The sequence below is a fragment of the Nerophis ophidion genome, linkage group LG14 (genome assembly GCF_033978795.1).
Source record: "Nerophis ophidion isolate RoL-2023_Sa linkage group LG14, RoL_Noph_v1.0, whole genome shotgun sequence".
Classification (NCBI taxonomy): Eukaryota; Metazoa; Chordata; class Actinopteri; order Syngnathiformes; family Syngnathidae; genus Nerophis; species Nerophis ophidion.
Window position 1 is genome coordinate 11,602,031 of NC_084624.1, and position 15,699 is coordinate 11,617,729.

The 15,699-nt window shown below is 43.4% G+C and overlaps 1 protein-coding gene across 3 annotated transcripts in view; it reads left to right on the top strand.

Moving 5' to 3' along the window:
* The window catches only part of pif1 (PIF1 5'-to-3' DNA helicase homolog (S. cerevisiae)), a 146,156-nt gene that overhangs the window by 35,991 nt on the left and 94,466 nt on the right, over positions 1-15,699 (top strand). For all 3 annotated transcript variants that reach the window (XM_061919839.1, XM_061919841.1, XM_061919838.1), the window contains one exon: positions 8,420-8,478. In XM_061919839.1, coding sequence (XP_061775823.1) covers positions 8,420-8,478 — 59 coding nt within the window. The remainder of the gene's footprint in view (positions 1-8,419; positions 8,479-15,699) is intronic.

Genomic DNA, 15,699 nt, shown 5'->3' on the forward strand with positions numbered 1-15,699 from the left:
GCCAGGAATATCTCTTAAGCAACTAAAACAATAATATATTTTAAATAATAATACATTAAAATAAAAAATTAAGGCAAATTTAGCCACAATAACTTAACAGCACTATAGGCTCAGTAGGCATTCATCGATTGATTGATTGATTGATTGATTGATTGATTGATTGATTGATTGAAACTTGTATTAGTAGATTGCACAGTACAGTACATATTCCGTACAATTGACCACTAAATGGTAACACCCCAATAAGTTTTTCAACGTTAATCAATTACTTAATAAATGACCAAGTCGAGGTGATCTACCTCATATATACATATACATCCACTATATATATATATATATATATATATATATATATATATATATATATATATATATATATATATATATATATAGTATAATAGTATATAATTTATAGTTATTTATTTTGCCATTTTTGTTGACATGTTAAAGGTGTTTTAATAAATATACATGCATGTTTAACACATATAGATTCCTATCTTTCATGAAGACAAGAATATAAGTTGGTGTATTACCTGATTCTGATGACTTGTATTGATTGGAATCAGACAGTATAGTGCTGATAATGCCCACATTTTCAAATGGAAGAGAAAAAAAGTTCCTCTTTTCTGTCTAATACCACATGAAAGTCGGGATTTTTTTGGGCATTTTATTCGTCCAGCTTCCATATTCATTTTTAAACACTTTACAAGAAATACTTTGGCGGCAAACTCCGTGGCTTGCTCGCTTGTTTGCGCTGGCTTTCGGAGACTCTTATTTTGTTAGCGCAGGCACGATGGAGCACCACTTTTATTGTGAAAACAGGAACTGGGCGATCAGTCTTTAGGCTTTTGACGGGAAGTACGGTTGAAATAAAAACTGTCTTTTTTCCTTTACACTTTTGATTGATTGATTGAAACTTTTATTAATGGATTGCACAGTACAGTACATATTCCGCACAATTGACCACTAAATGGTAACACCCCAGTAAGTTTTTAAACTTTTTTTGGTCGGATTTGACGTGTGACGGTCATGTGACCGCCTGGTTTTGTTTGATTGGTCCAACGTCACAAGTGACTGTAGTTCCTACTTTGAATGCGTATCTGACAAAATCAAAACAAACAAAGCGTGCATTAACAGATTGATAAAAAAAACAAAAAAAGTAGCGAGTAACGAGCTGATTGTAGATAAATGGAGCGGAGTAAAAGTAGCGTTTCTTCTCTATAAATATACTCAAGTAAAAGTAAAAGTATGTTGCATAAAAACTACTCGTAGAAGTACAATTTATCCCAAAAGTTACTCAAGTAGATGTAACGGAGTAAATGTAGCGCGTTACTACCCACCTCTGGTAGTGAGTATACATTATTCACCCAAGGAACATTAGTTATTAGAGAGTTCCGGTCGGACGTTTTTTCAATTTGTATTCCAGCGAGTTGCAGTTGTCTGGCCAACAAGCTCAAAGTTGGTAGCAGTTATGGCGCCCTGTAGTCACTTGACTGCCTTTTGACCAATGATTGAAGAGATTGAAGTTGGCCAAACAGTTTTTACACACACTCTGGTCTCTCTGATCATGTGAGGACCCCTAGTGGTTGCGTATTTATACAACCATGGTGCGTGATCCATCCACCCATTTTCTACCGCTTGTCCCGTTCGGGGTCGCGGGGGTCGCTGGATCGTATCTCAGTGATTGATGTTTAATTAGTACTGGACAGCGCTTTTTCATGTATTTTTCCTTAATTCCCCTTCTTTTTTTCCTTTTTATTATTTCCATTTCTATTCCAGATAGTTGCAGTTGTTTACTAATCCGACAAAATTTCTGTTGAACAAGCTCAAGTTGGTGGCAGTCAGGGCGCCGTGTAGTCAGGTGACTGCCTTTTGACCAACCATTGAGGAGATTGAAGTTGGCCAAACACTTTTTACACACACTCTGGTCTTTCTGATCATGTGAGGACCCCTAGTGGTGGTGGCTTTAAACGAGTGTGGTGTGTGATTGATGTTTAATTAGTACTGGACAGCGCTTTTTCATGTATTTTTCCTTAATTCCCCTTCTTTGTTTACTTTTTACTTTTTCCATTTCTATTCCAGCTAGTTGCAGTTGTTTACTAATCCGACAAAATGTCTGTCGAACAAGCTCAAAGTTGGTAGCAGTCAGGGCACCCTGTAGTAAGGTGACTGCCTTTTGACCAATCATTGAGGAGATTGAAGTTGGCCAAACACTTTTTACACACACTCTGGTCTTTCTGATCATGTGAGGACCCCTAGTGGTGGTGGCTTTAAACGAGTGTGGTGTGTGATTGATGTTTAATTAGTACTGGACAGCGCTTTTTCATGTATTTTTCCTTAATTCCCCGTCTTTGTTTACTTTTTACTATTTCCATTTCTATTCCAGCTAGTTGCATAAAGTTGGTAGCAATCAGGGCGGCCTGTAGTCAGGTGACTGCCTTTTGACCAACCACTGAGGAGATTGAAGTTGGCCAAACAGTCTTTACACACACTCTGGTCTTTCTGATCATGTGAGGACCCTTAGTGGTTGCGGATTTATGCAATTGTGGTGTATGATTGATGTTTAATTAGTACTGGACAGCACTTTTTCATGTATTTTTCCTTAATTCCCCTTCTTTGTTTACTTTTTACTATTTCCATTTCTATTCTAGCTAGTTGCAGTTGTTTACTAATCCGACAAAATGTCTGTCCAACAAGCTCAAAGTTGGTAGCAGTTATGGCGCCCTGTAGTCAGGTGACTGCCTTTTGACCAATGATTGAAGAGATTGAAGTTGGCCAAACAGTCTTTACACACACTCTGGTCTTTCTGATCATGTGAGGACCCCTAGTGGTGGTGGCTTTAAACGACTGTGGTGTGTGATTGAAGTTTAATTAGTACCGGACAGCGCTTGTTGTCATGTATTTGTTACTTAATTCCCCATCTTTGTTTACTTGCAATTATCTCTGTTTCTATTCCAGCTAGTTGCAGTTTTTTACTTATCCGACCAAATATCCGTTCAACAAGCTTGCATGGGCTCTTTTTCTCTGCTGTCCCAATGACATCGCTCTATCTAACTCGTGTTGGTCTTCGACAAAACCTAACCCACATTTGCATCCAAGCCTACGTAGGAAGAGGTACAGTCAACACAAACACACCTGGGAGCCCGGCATTGTGTAAATCGAATCTGTGGAAATGAACAAATTTGTCATATAAAATGGAGGAAAGGCCTGGCTGATGGTGGACTTTGTCTCTGTCTGTGTAAGTGGATTCTTCCTCAGCTTCGATAGCGGAACAGGAGAAGATATGAGGATGTTTGCGGGTGTGTGTCAGCCCTCTGCGCCGTAATAACCCAAAGACGTCAGTGGCTCTGATGGCCACATATATAAAAGTCCTCCCTCTATCTCTTTCACACACACACACCTACACACACACACCTGAGGGACTCATGTCTACTGGCAGCCTTAACAGAGTCAACAGGTTTAATGAGGATTTGTTGGCGTGTGGTTATGTGCACGAACGTCATCTAACCCAGCACATGGGAACCTTTGAGAGTCCAAATCAAATGGCGGAATCTCCTAATCAAGCGTCTCAGGGTAGATACCGTCCATCTTATCGCAGCTTCTCTCCAGGCGTCACAAAGTGTCATGTCGACAGTGAGGAGTAACACGAGTGTAAATTATGCACAAATCTGCTGTATACGCTTTCAATTAGCAAACTAGCCATTTGTTGCGTGACGTGTGACAGGCTTGTAATCAAAACGTCAGCAGGTTTTATTTTTGGAGCTGAAAGCTGATGTGCAATCAACATAATCATTAATTCTAATCATAGAAGAAGAGTCAATACAAACGACCACAAGTAAATCCTGCATTTCCTTCACCGTCTGAGCTGTAAATTACGTTCAAGGCCTACTAAACCCACTACTACCGACCACAAAGTCTGATAGTTTATATATCAATGATGAAATATTAACATTGCAACACATGCCAATACGGCCGGTTCACTGTACTAAATTGCAATTTTTAATTTCCCGCGGAGTTTCTTGTTGAAAATGTTGCGGAATAATGACGCGTACGCTTGACGTCAGGTAATATTAGCACAGTACCACTTACGGCTAAACGGCGTCTCTTTTTGTCGCTCAATTAAACAGTATTTTGGACATCTGTGTTGCTGAATCTTTTGCAATTTGTTCAATTAATAATGGAGAAGTCAAAGTAGAAAGATGGAGTTGGGAAGCTTTAGCCTTTAGCCACACAAACACATGGTGATTCCTTGTTTAAAATTCCCGGAGGTGAAGCTTTACTATGGATCAGAGCGGTCAAGCGAAATTGGTTCCCGACCACTTGTCAACCGACAGGTTTCGCTGAGAAAATTGTGTTTAAAAGTCGCCTCTTACCGGAGATCTGTGGAGTTTGCGCCGTCCTTGTATTTGCCGTGATTTCCCTCAGACACTGGCCTCAAGACACCCGTGGACACACCTCTCCGGCTATCAGGTACTATTTAATCTCACTAAAACACTAGCAACACAATAGAAAGATAAGGGATTTCCCAGAATTATCCTAGTAAATGTGTCTAAAAACAACTGAATCTGTCCCAATGCAATCGCCTTTTTTTTTATACTTTATTTATTTATTTATTTTTTTCTAGTCCTTCGCTATTAATATCATCATCCACAAATCTTTCACCCTCGCTCGAACTAATGGGAAAATTGTCGTTTTCTCGGTCCGAATAGCTCTTGCTGCTGGAGGCTCCCATTAAAAACAATGTGAGGACGTGAGGAGCCCTCACCCTTGTGACCTCATCGTCTGCTACTTCCGGCACAGGCAAGGCTTTTTTATTAGCACCAAAAGTTGCGAACTTTATTGTCTATGTTCTCTACTAAATCCTTTCAGCAAAAATATGGCAATATCGCGAAATGATCAAGTATGACACATAGAATGGACCTGCTATCCTTGTTTGAATAAGAAAATCTCATTTCAGTAGGCCTTTAAGGATTTTTGTTTGTTTGGTTTACTGCCGGGCAGTACGGTGAAAGAGGGGTTAGTGCATCTGCCTCACAATATAAAGGTCCTAAGTAGTCCTGGGTTCGGGCTCGGGATCTTTCTGTGTAGAGTTTGCATGTTCTCCCCATGACCGCGTGGGTTCCCTCCGGGTACTCCGGACTCTTCCCACCTCTAAAGACATGCACCTGGGGATAGGTTGATTGGCAACACTAAATTGTGTGTGAATGTGAGTGTGAATGTTGTCCGTTTATCTGTGTTGGCCCTGCGATGAGGTGGCGACTTGTCTAGGGTGTACCCCGCCTTCCGCCCTAGTGCAGCTGAGATAGGCTCCAGATTTTACGTTGTACCTTTGCAATGGTAGACAACAAGATACATTGTAAACCTTGTGGCTCGATCTTCTCCGGTAAAAATAAAACCAACTTGAAGCGCCATCTACAGGCTAATTATCCACACAACAGTAAGTAGGCCTAAATTAAGCTTTCCAAACGACTCCTACTGTACTGAATTACTGTTACTGTTAAAGACAGCAGTAAAGGAGCAAGACCATAGGCATGTAACGATACTGTGGGAGAATGGGACGGCATGGCGACAGGGACGTTGTGAGTTTGCAAAAAACAGATGTACGTGAAGTGTGTATTTAATCCAAAGAAATAAGGTCACCCTGAGATCGGTAGGTTATGAGTTCAAACCCCGGCCGAGTCATACCAAAGACTATAAAAACGGGAACCATTACCTCCCTGCTTGGCACTCAGCATCAAGAGTTAGAATTGAGGGTTAAATCACCAAAAATGATTCCCGGGCTCGGCCACCGCTGCTGCTCACTGCTCCCCTCAGCTCTTAGGGGGCGATTAAGGGTGATGGGTCAAATGCAGAGAATAATTTTGCCACACTTAGTGTGTGTGCGACAATCATTGGTACTAATAAGGTTTGATTTTGTGTAGTAAATATCTGAGGGGTGTTGAAGGTGCGTGTTAGGATCGAGGCGGAAGTCCAGATAGGGCAAGGCAGGCTTGAAGGTCCAGAGACAGGCAGGAGGTCAAGGGCTAGAGTGAGGAGTCGTGGTCAAAGGGCAGGCGTGAGGTCGAGGTCCAGGGAGGCAGCAGAGAATCCAGAGGAGATCCGAAGAGACAAGACACACATCCCGAAACCAGGGGATGATGACGGGTTGCTGGATGACGACACAAAATGAGACACAGTGAGCATGGCGGGGGTAAAACACAAAGAGCGAGGAAGCTCATAGGCAAATGAAAGCTGGAGACGTATGAGGCTTACTGCACATATTCAAGTAGCTTGGTTCTGGCACTGAAACGCAAGACGCGTTGACTAATGAAGGCGGGTGTCTCATTGCAGCCGCACGGAGGCGCGACCGCAGCCGGAGAAGAATGCCCGTGGGCTTGTCCCGAGGTGCGCTCAGTGGAGCGCACAGCAGAATGAGAGGCGGAAGGTGTCTAATCTGTATCAGCCCCCCCCCCCCCCCCCCCCCCCGCCCCCACCCCCTTCACCTCCGTCGTGGTGCCTCAGTGTGAACCTCGTAGAAGTCCCTAAGGAGTGATGGGTCAATGATGTATGTGGCCGTTACCCAGGATCGATCCTCCGGTCCATAGCCCTCCCAGTCGACCAAGAAGACCAACCCCCTTCCCTGTCTCCTTTACAGTCCACACAGTATCACTGTCCTCGAGGATCCTAGGAGGGGTAAGAGCAGGGATGGGGGGGAAAGGGAACTGACCCGCCACAAGGTTAAGTTGGGAGATGTGAAAAATTGTGTGTACTTTCATAGAATGTGGCAGGAGATGGCGTACCGCAGCTGGGTTTATAATGGCTTCCACTGGAAAATGCCCCACGTAGCGTGGTGCCAACTTTTGGGAGTATACTGGAAGGTGAAGATCCTTGGCCCACAGCATCACTTGCTGCCCGCTGAGAGGCTGGTGCCGGGATGCGCCGCAGATTGACGCTGTGACGCATCCTCTATGAAACCCTTAACAGTGCCGCACGGGCGGATTTCTAGACTTTGGGGCAGTGCCTAAGATGGGCTCGAAAAGAGGGTATTGCCTCTTTGATCTCCTGTTGAGGAAATGTAGGCGGCTGGAAACCCAGGGAGCACTCAAACGGGGACATACCTGTGGCCGCGCTGGTCATGGAGTTAAATGCGTATTCCACCAAGGGTATGAACTTGCAACAGGAAGTGGGCTGGCAGGGCAGCCATACAGTGCAGCATGGTCTCCACTCTGTGGTTGGCCCTCTTGGCTTGCCCATTGCTTTGGGGGTGATAGCCGGAGGACAGACTGACCGTTGCCCCAATCCCCTTGCAGAAGGTCTGCCAGACCCGGTAAATTAATTGGGGCCCAACGCCAGAGACGGTGTCCACGGGGATCCCATGGATCCTGACCACATGTTGGAAGAGTAGGTCAGTAGTCTCGGCACCGTGGGGAAGCTTGGGAAGGGGCCGAAGTTGGCTGCTTTGGAGAACCTGTCGATCAGAGTGAGAATGGAAGTGTTACCTTGTGAGGTGAGAAATCCGGTAATGAAGTCCAGAGCAATGGACCAGGTTCGAGAAGACATAAGAGGCTTATCGGAGGACTGTGGGCAGCTTTGTTGCGGAAGCAGATGGTGCATGCAGCAACAAACTCGCGGGTATTCCGCCTTCATGGATGGCCACCAGAAACGACGTTGAATGAAAGAGAGTGACCTATGGATTCCAGGATGGCAGGTGAGGATGTTAAAATGAGCCCAGTCCAGTACCTTGGATTATAGTTGTCGAGGAACAAACAGCTTGTACGGGGGTCCGCTGTCGGGACCAGGGTCGGAGCGCAGGGCCATCTTGACCAAGCCTTCGATCTCCCACGTTACCATCCCTACACGGGCAGGTCTGAATGAGAGAGTGTAGTCAAATCTGCAGGAAAAACTGCACCCAGCGCGATTATCGGTCGTTGAACCTCTTGGCTTTGGGAATGTAAATAAGGTTATGGACGCCCCTGCTTATTTCAGCAAGACAATGCCAAGCCGAATTCTGCACGTATTACAACAGCGTGGATTCATAGTAAAAGAGTGCGGGTACTAGACTGGCCTGCCTGTAGTCCAGACCTGTCTCTCATTGAAAATGTGTGGAACATTATGAAGCCAAAAATACCACAAGGGAGACCCCGGACTGTTAAACAACTTAAGCTGTACATCAAGCAAGAATGGGAAAGAATTCCACCTGAAAACTTCAAAAATGGGTCTCCTCAGTTCCCAAACGTTTACTGAGTGTTGTTAAAAGGAAAGGCCATGTAACACAGTGGTAAAAATGCCCTTGTGCCAACTTTTTTGCAATGTGTTGCTGCCATTAAATTCTAAGTTAATGATTATTTGCAAAAAAAAACTAGTTTCTCAGTTCAAACATTAAATATTTGCCGTCTATTCAATTGAATATGAGTGTCAAGACATGTTTTTTTTTTTGCAGCTTGCTGCTGGGTTTGTTCTCCCAGGATGCAAACGGACTACTCTGGACCGGGCGTGAAGGTAGGAACATTTTTAGTTAATCACTATCAAAATAGATAGATAGATAGATAGATAGATAGTACTTTATTGATTCCTTCAGGAGAGTTCCTTCAGGAAAATTAAAAATAGGAACAAACAAAAAGACGCACGAGGCGAAAACACAACTTAGACAGAAAGTTAAAGTACCAATGATTGTCAAACACACACTAGTTGTGGTGAAATGTGTCCTCTGCATTGGACCCATCCCCTTGATCACCCCCTGGGAAGTGAGGGGAGCAGTGGGCAGCAGCGGTGCCAATGCCCGGGAATCATTTATGGTGATTTAACCCCCAATTCCAACCCTTGATGCTGAGTGCCAAGCAGGGAGGCAATGGGTCCTATTTTTTTATAGTCTTTGGTATGACTCGGCCGGATTTTGAACTCCCAACCTACCGATCTCAAGACACTCTAACCACTAGGCCACTTAACTGAGGCATGAATAAACAAAACTTACTTGACCTGAAAACGGGCAGCATGAACTATGGCATGAACAGAGCAGCGTGAACTAATCATGAAAGGAGCAGCATGAACTATGGCATGAAAACTAGACCGACTGACTGGCAAGGGCGGTCGAAATAGTCTCATGATTAGAGCCAGGTGAGCGTCCGAACACAAAATCGAACAGTCACCATGGCAACCAAAAACAAACAAGAGTGCACCGAAAGACAGGTACTAATGGAGTTCAAAACAACATAAAATAACAAAAACATAATCCAGACCACCGAACGTGACAATAAGTTGAAAAGGATATGCAGATAATTGGTTTCTGTTTTTATTTATCATTTACACAACTTGCCAACTTCACTGAAAGGGACGAGCTGTGGATAAACGGATGGATGGAATTGAGATGACTAAAATATAACAAAAACTAAAATACATTTTTGCCTAAAACTTCCATTAAAAATGGCTGTCAAAATGAACCCTGCTGTGATCCAAACAAACCCACATTATTTTAATATTCAAGGGCTAGATTTATTGTCATGAGGATTTAGTAGCAACTCACAATGACAAATTAAACATTTCATTAGAAATACACTGTTTGTTTCTGGATCAACAACCTGGCTTGAGACACCATGGATGCAAATTGAAATAAATACAACCAATACATGTATTAAACCACCAGGCATGACTTGTCATACTAAAACCTTCTTACTCCGGACACCAGGCTCGGCCAAACAGCGAATATAAAGCAGCAATTAATGTGTCTAAATGGGTGCGGGTAAATCCACTCCTTTGTCGGTGTGTTCTACTTATTCTTTGTCTTTTTATTCAGTCAACCAAGGTCATACTTTTAGACCAGGGGTCGGCAACCTTTACCACTCAAAGAGACATTTTGACCCGTTTCACAAAATGAAGAAAACAACGGGAGCCACAAAACTCTTTTGAAATTTAAAATGAAATAAAAATGCGTACAAAGTTGTTTTTTTGGGCTTTAAACCAGGGGTCTCAGACACGCGGCCCGCACCTTAATATGAAAATTCAATGTTAGTGCGGTCCGCAAGTTTTTTGGGAATGCCGCTTGACAACATCACATTTGCCAACCCTCCCAAATTTTCCGGGAGACTCCCTAGATTCAGAGCGAGCATTCTCTCGAATGTCTGCTGATTTCCCCCCTAACATTAAAGATAAAGGCGTTCTAGGATGGCACTGCCTTTAACGCCCTCTAAAACCCTAACAGGCATCTTGTTGCATGTGGCTTCTGCAGACACAAGGCATACTTGTTTAACAGCCATACAGGTCACACTGAGGGTGCCCGTTTAAACAACTTTAACACTCTTACTAATATGCGCCACACTGTGAACCCACACCAAACAAGAATGACAAACACATTTCGGGAGAACATCTGCACTGCAACACAATATTAACACAACAGAACAAATACCCAGAATCCCATGCATCCCTAACTCTTCTGGGCAACAATATACACCCCGCTACCACCAAACCCCGCCCACCTCAACCTACGCACGTTTTTTTTTTTTTTTTGTCTTGAAAAAGGGTGTTTTTGTTGGGTTGGTGCACTAATTGTAAGTGTATCTTGTGATTTTTATGGTACCAATCGAGCCCGGTGGTTGGGGACTACTGTTCTAGAGGACGTCAAAGGAATTGCCATTACGGTACGCCCTCAAAATTGTTGTCCGAGTGAAAATCTAAGGATAATATTCCCGGCAGATTTTTGAGAGAGGAACTGAAATCCGTATACATCCCGGAAAAATCAGGAGGGTCGGCAAGTATGCAACTGAGCCACAACAGAGTGATAAAAGAGCCGCATGTGGCTCTGGAGCCGCGGGTTGCCGACCCCTGATTTAGACAATCTATGACATCGTATGTAGTGATGTGCCGTGTTTTTCAGACTATAAAGCACACTTCAAATCCTTTCATTTTCTCAAAACTAATGTACGGAATAATTTTGGTTGTGCTTACCTACCTCGAAGCTATTTTATTTGTACATGGTGAAATGATAAGTGTGACCAGTAGATGGCAGTCACACACAAGAGATACTAGTGGAATGCAAGTTGACGCCTCCTCTTCAGTTAATGACCCTAGCAAGTACCCGTAAGCAAGCAACACCAAAGCTTTGATAGGTTGATTGGCAACACTAAGCGACAAGCGGTAGAAAATGGATGGATGGATGGATATTATCTGATTTGATCCACAATACTATGCAAAAGCAACTATTCTTACCTTCTGGTACCTGCTGATCTGTATGTGGGATCTGGATAGGTCCTGTAAATTTTTTGCGTGTCCACCTCTGTAGTCCGTACCGACACCGTAGTCAATAAGCTTCTTCTTTTTCTCTATCTTCTTGTTTTGGGAAATTCATCATCTCCTGTTGCCATTTCGGATATAAAGTAGAGTAAAGTTCTTACTTATATTGTCATGAGCTGTGGCTCAGATCATATTTTGTCATTTTCTGTTATATTTGGACTCCCCTAGTTCCTGTCTTGTGCACCTCTGGGTTTGTTTTGGTGTCTATGGGGATTATTTGGGTTCACCTGCCTCTGGTTAACTGCAGTCTTCCATAAATCAGAGCTATTTTTTCACCTCTCTCGCCACGCTCGTCCTGGCTTCTTTGTTTTGCTGTACGCAACCTGCTACGTGAGTACGGTATCCGTCTTCTAGTCTATGATAAGTGGTAGCCTTAGCTTCTAGTGCGATCTGCACATTGTTTCTTCTGCTTATTTTCTGTGTTTGGTACTTCTTTGATTTTCGAGTAATAAATCATGTTCCTACCTGCAAGTCCTGTCCGGAGTGATCCGTTTGCATCCCGGGGGAACAAACCTCGCAGCCAGCTGCGACCCACACGTAACACATATCTGTCAGTAAACTCGCCATGAAAGCGCTAAAACATACCGGTGTAGTGAGTTTACTTTATTCACCCAAGGAACTTTAGATATTAGAGAGTTCCGGTCGGACGGTTTTTGCACGGGACACATTTCCGGCTTTGTTGTCGTTTCCGGATGAGGAGATGCTGCTCCATTATTAATTGAAGTAAAGTCTGAATGTCATTAAAACAGTTAGCGCCATCTTTTGACACATCTTCCACTCCCGTCCTTGCACGCTACACCGCTGCAACAAAGATGACAGGGAGAAGACGCTGTCGAAGGTGAGCCACGTAAATAAGACCGCCCACAAAACAGCGCATCCAGAAGCGATTGTCAGAAAGCGGCTTGAAGATGATCTGTAAAACATCATCAATGCAACATTTTTACCAAAGAACCACCATCACATGTTATGTAGACCACAAGGAAGTGTTTTACATTTAGAAAAAAATTATAATAATATGACTCGGTGGACCACCAAGTACTGCCATGACAGCTCCTTTTCAGGATTGAACACTGTTTTATTTTTAGTCTTTCTGGTACTTTTCAGGAAATGTTTATTTGGTTCATCTGTCTCGCTCGTGCTCCACCTCCAACTCCTCTCTCCTCCCCGGCTGCTGCCTTTTGGATCCGCTTTGAACTGAACTCTCGCGGCTGTGTTGGAGCCACTATGGATTGAACTTTCACAGTATCATGTTAGACCCGCTCGACATCCATTGCTTTCGGTCCCCTAGAGGAAGGGGGGCGGGGGGGGTGCCCAAATTTGAGGTCCTCTCCAAGGTTTCTAATAGTCAGCATTGTCACTGGCGTCCCACTGGGTGTTGATGCGTTCTGACCTGTTCTTCCTTCGGTCAACGCCCCCAGGTTCTTTTATGACACATAAGCTGGTTTTAAATCAATCAGAGACAGAGGTTGCTCATTTTGCTATTTTATGACCAAAGCGCCTTGGGAGATCAATCTAGATACAACATTTCAAAGCTGGGTCCAAATTGATCTAATCCTAAAATGGCAGTTTCTCCCTCCTCACTCACTATCACCCGCCCCTCTTCTTCTCCTCCCTACTTCGGACAGTTGAGATAACAGATTGTTATGTCTTCATTCACACATTCCAAATTCAAGGTCTATGTAAAAGGCTCACACTTTAGCTGTTCTAAAATCTGACGAGGAAATAAAAAGACAACCAAATCCAACTGTCCCCCTTCAGATCTTCTAAAAAAGATCTCCCAGTGTGAATTCTCCCTGCCCACTAGGTGTGAGTTTTCCTTGCCCTTTTGTGGGTTCTTCCGAGGATGTTGTAGTCGTAATGGTTTGTACAGTCCTTTGAGACATTTGTGATTTAGGACCATATAAATAAACATTGATTGATTGAATTTAACAGAGCGACAGGTGATTAGATAAGCAGGCCAAGGTGGGCCATCTACCGCACCTTTCGCTGATCTTGAAGCCGGTCCTGGCACACACGGCTTCGCTGCAGGTCCGCAGGCCACGCCCCCCCTCCACACACTCCTTTAGATCCTTTTATATGAAAATAGACCTGACTAGACCCGCTCATCGGCAGTGCGCCTTATAATCCGGTGAGCCCTATGGTCCGGAAAATGCGATATATGTGTATAAAAGTATTTTTTTCCTGCTTTTGATGGTGACATAACGCACTAAAGCACTAAAATGGGCTTCGGTGATTGGATTTTGTGTGGACGTGACACCAAGTTGACCTGCTCTAACTTGATGGTGACGCTCCAGATCTCTCACGTCACGACACAGCCCACTGCCACGGTGACGTCATCATCCACACATCAGCCACATGCAAGATGTTGCACTCCACTGCTCTTTCTCCTGCACGCAGCCAGGCTCGTTACCTCAGGGAGTCCAGGCTCATTTACTCTCTCTCCCCCCCCTTCTGTCTTATTTCTTTGTTTGTCTCTATTCCTACTCTTTTTTTTTTTTTTTTTGCCAAAACCAATTTGGCACGGTGTGAAAGAGTTCAAAGAGGACATGTTGTATGTAACGTTGTTCTCTTACAGCTGGTGAAGGTCATAAATAACGTTAATAAATAGTAAGGGAGATTGCATTATTGTACGTAACATACTGCAAGTGTCTCTGTGTGTGTCCCTTTTAGGGTTGTACGGTATAGTATAGTATAGTATAGTATAGTATAGTATACAATATTTCCTTGAATTGCTGGCGGGTATATAGTATGCGCCTGACTAGAATTACTGCTGGGTCAAACTCGTTTCGCAAAAATAATTAGCGCAGTCCCAGCATTACCGCCGGCTCAGGATTAACGCCGGGTCAAACTCGTTTCGCAAAATATTATTTTTATTTGCGCATGTCTAGAATTTCCGCCGGGTCAAACTCGTCACGTCACGAGTGACACTTCACCTGTCATCATTGTCAAAATGGAGGAGGTTGATTTCAATTATTTGAAATCGCATAAAGGGAAGAAGTTTAAGAGCTATTCAGTAGGACCTAAGGTCCAAGCTATTGAATATGCTGAAAAGAACAATAAGCATCTATGTTTTATTAATATACCGTAGCCGCGTGTGTCAAATATGAGTCATTAAATGACTGCCGCCTCCTGGTGGTAGAGGGCGCTTGTGATCCTTCTTGCGACTACTCGGCTGCAGAAGAAGTGACAACAAGCAGCAAGAGTGAGCAGCAATCGTTTATTTTTTCCTCTTGCTTGCACTTTTAACATGGAGGATTACATATCTAAAATAAAACAGTTTTCTAAACTGGACTTTCATTCGAAGCAGGAGGTAAAAAAGGAAGATCTCCATCGAGACAGAGAGACTTTTAAAACTGAAGAAAGATAAGGAAGACTTCTGTAAACAAGTTATCGATGCTTTTGATCAGAAGGAGCTGCGCATGGACTTCATTTATAAGTAAAGGTAAAACCATAATACATTTTTTTTATTAAATGTCCTTTTCATGATGGTATCCTTACATCACACTCAAATTGTTAAGCGCAGGCCTAAATTTACCGCATGCCTTTGGTAAACGCCGGAGTGAGACGAGGTTTTAAATTAATTAGCGCCCCGGCGGCAATTCAAGGAAATACGGTAGTATAGTTTTCCCGACTTGGCCTATGGTGTGGTTTGTTTTCCTATGGTGCAAATCGACTGGACCGGACATGCTGTGAAGGTAATGACATCTTTTATTATTAACATCAAAAAAGGAACAAACAAAAGGCGCTCTCAGCAGAGGCTCAAAACTTGGCTCTGAAAACAAAAACTCGCACAATGGCAGAACTATGGACAACAAAAACGAAAACACTTACCGTGATGTGAAAAGCATGATTCTATGGCAAGGAGTGAGCTATCAGCTATCAAGGGTGAGTAGAGGGTGATGTCGCCAGGCTCACTGCCTGGCAACTACAGGCTTAAATAGTTTTGTGAGTGCGTGAGTCCAAACAAACGGGTGAAACTAATGGTTGTCATGGAAACTAAAACAAACCAGGGTGCGCAAAAACAGGAACTAATGGGGTCAAAAACAAAACAGAAAAAAACTAAACAGAACATGATCATAAAGACATGACAATAGTATACAGTAGTTTAGTATAGTATAGTATTGCTCGGATCATGTTTTTGTTATGTTCTGTTATTTTTGTACTCCATTAGTTCCTGTTTTGTGCACCTCTGGGTTTGTTTTGGTTTCTTAAGGGGGATTAATTGGGTTCACCTGCCTCTGGTTAGTAGTCGGCCCGCTTACCTGCAGTCGACCACTAATCAGAGGGATTTTTATTCACCTCCCTTGCCACGCTCGTCCTGGCTTCTTTGTTTGTTCCACACAACAAGTTACATTGGATTCTTGATTCTTGTTCCTGCGCTAAGCTTCGCCGTAGCTTCCCATGCTATCGGCCCGCTTTTCTGTTTATTCTTGTTTT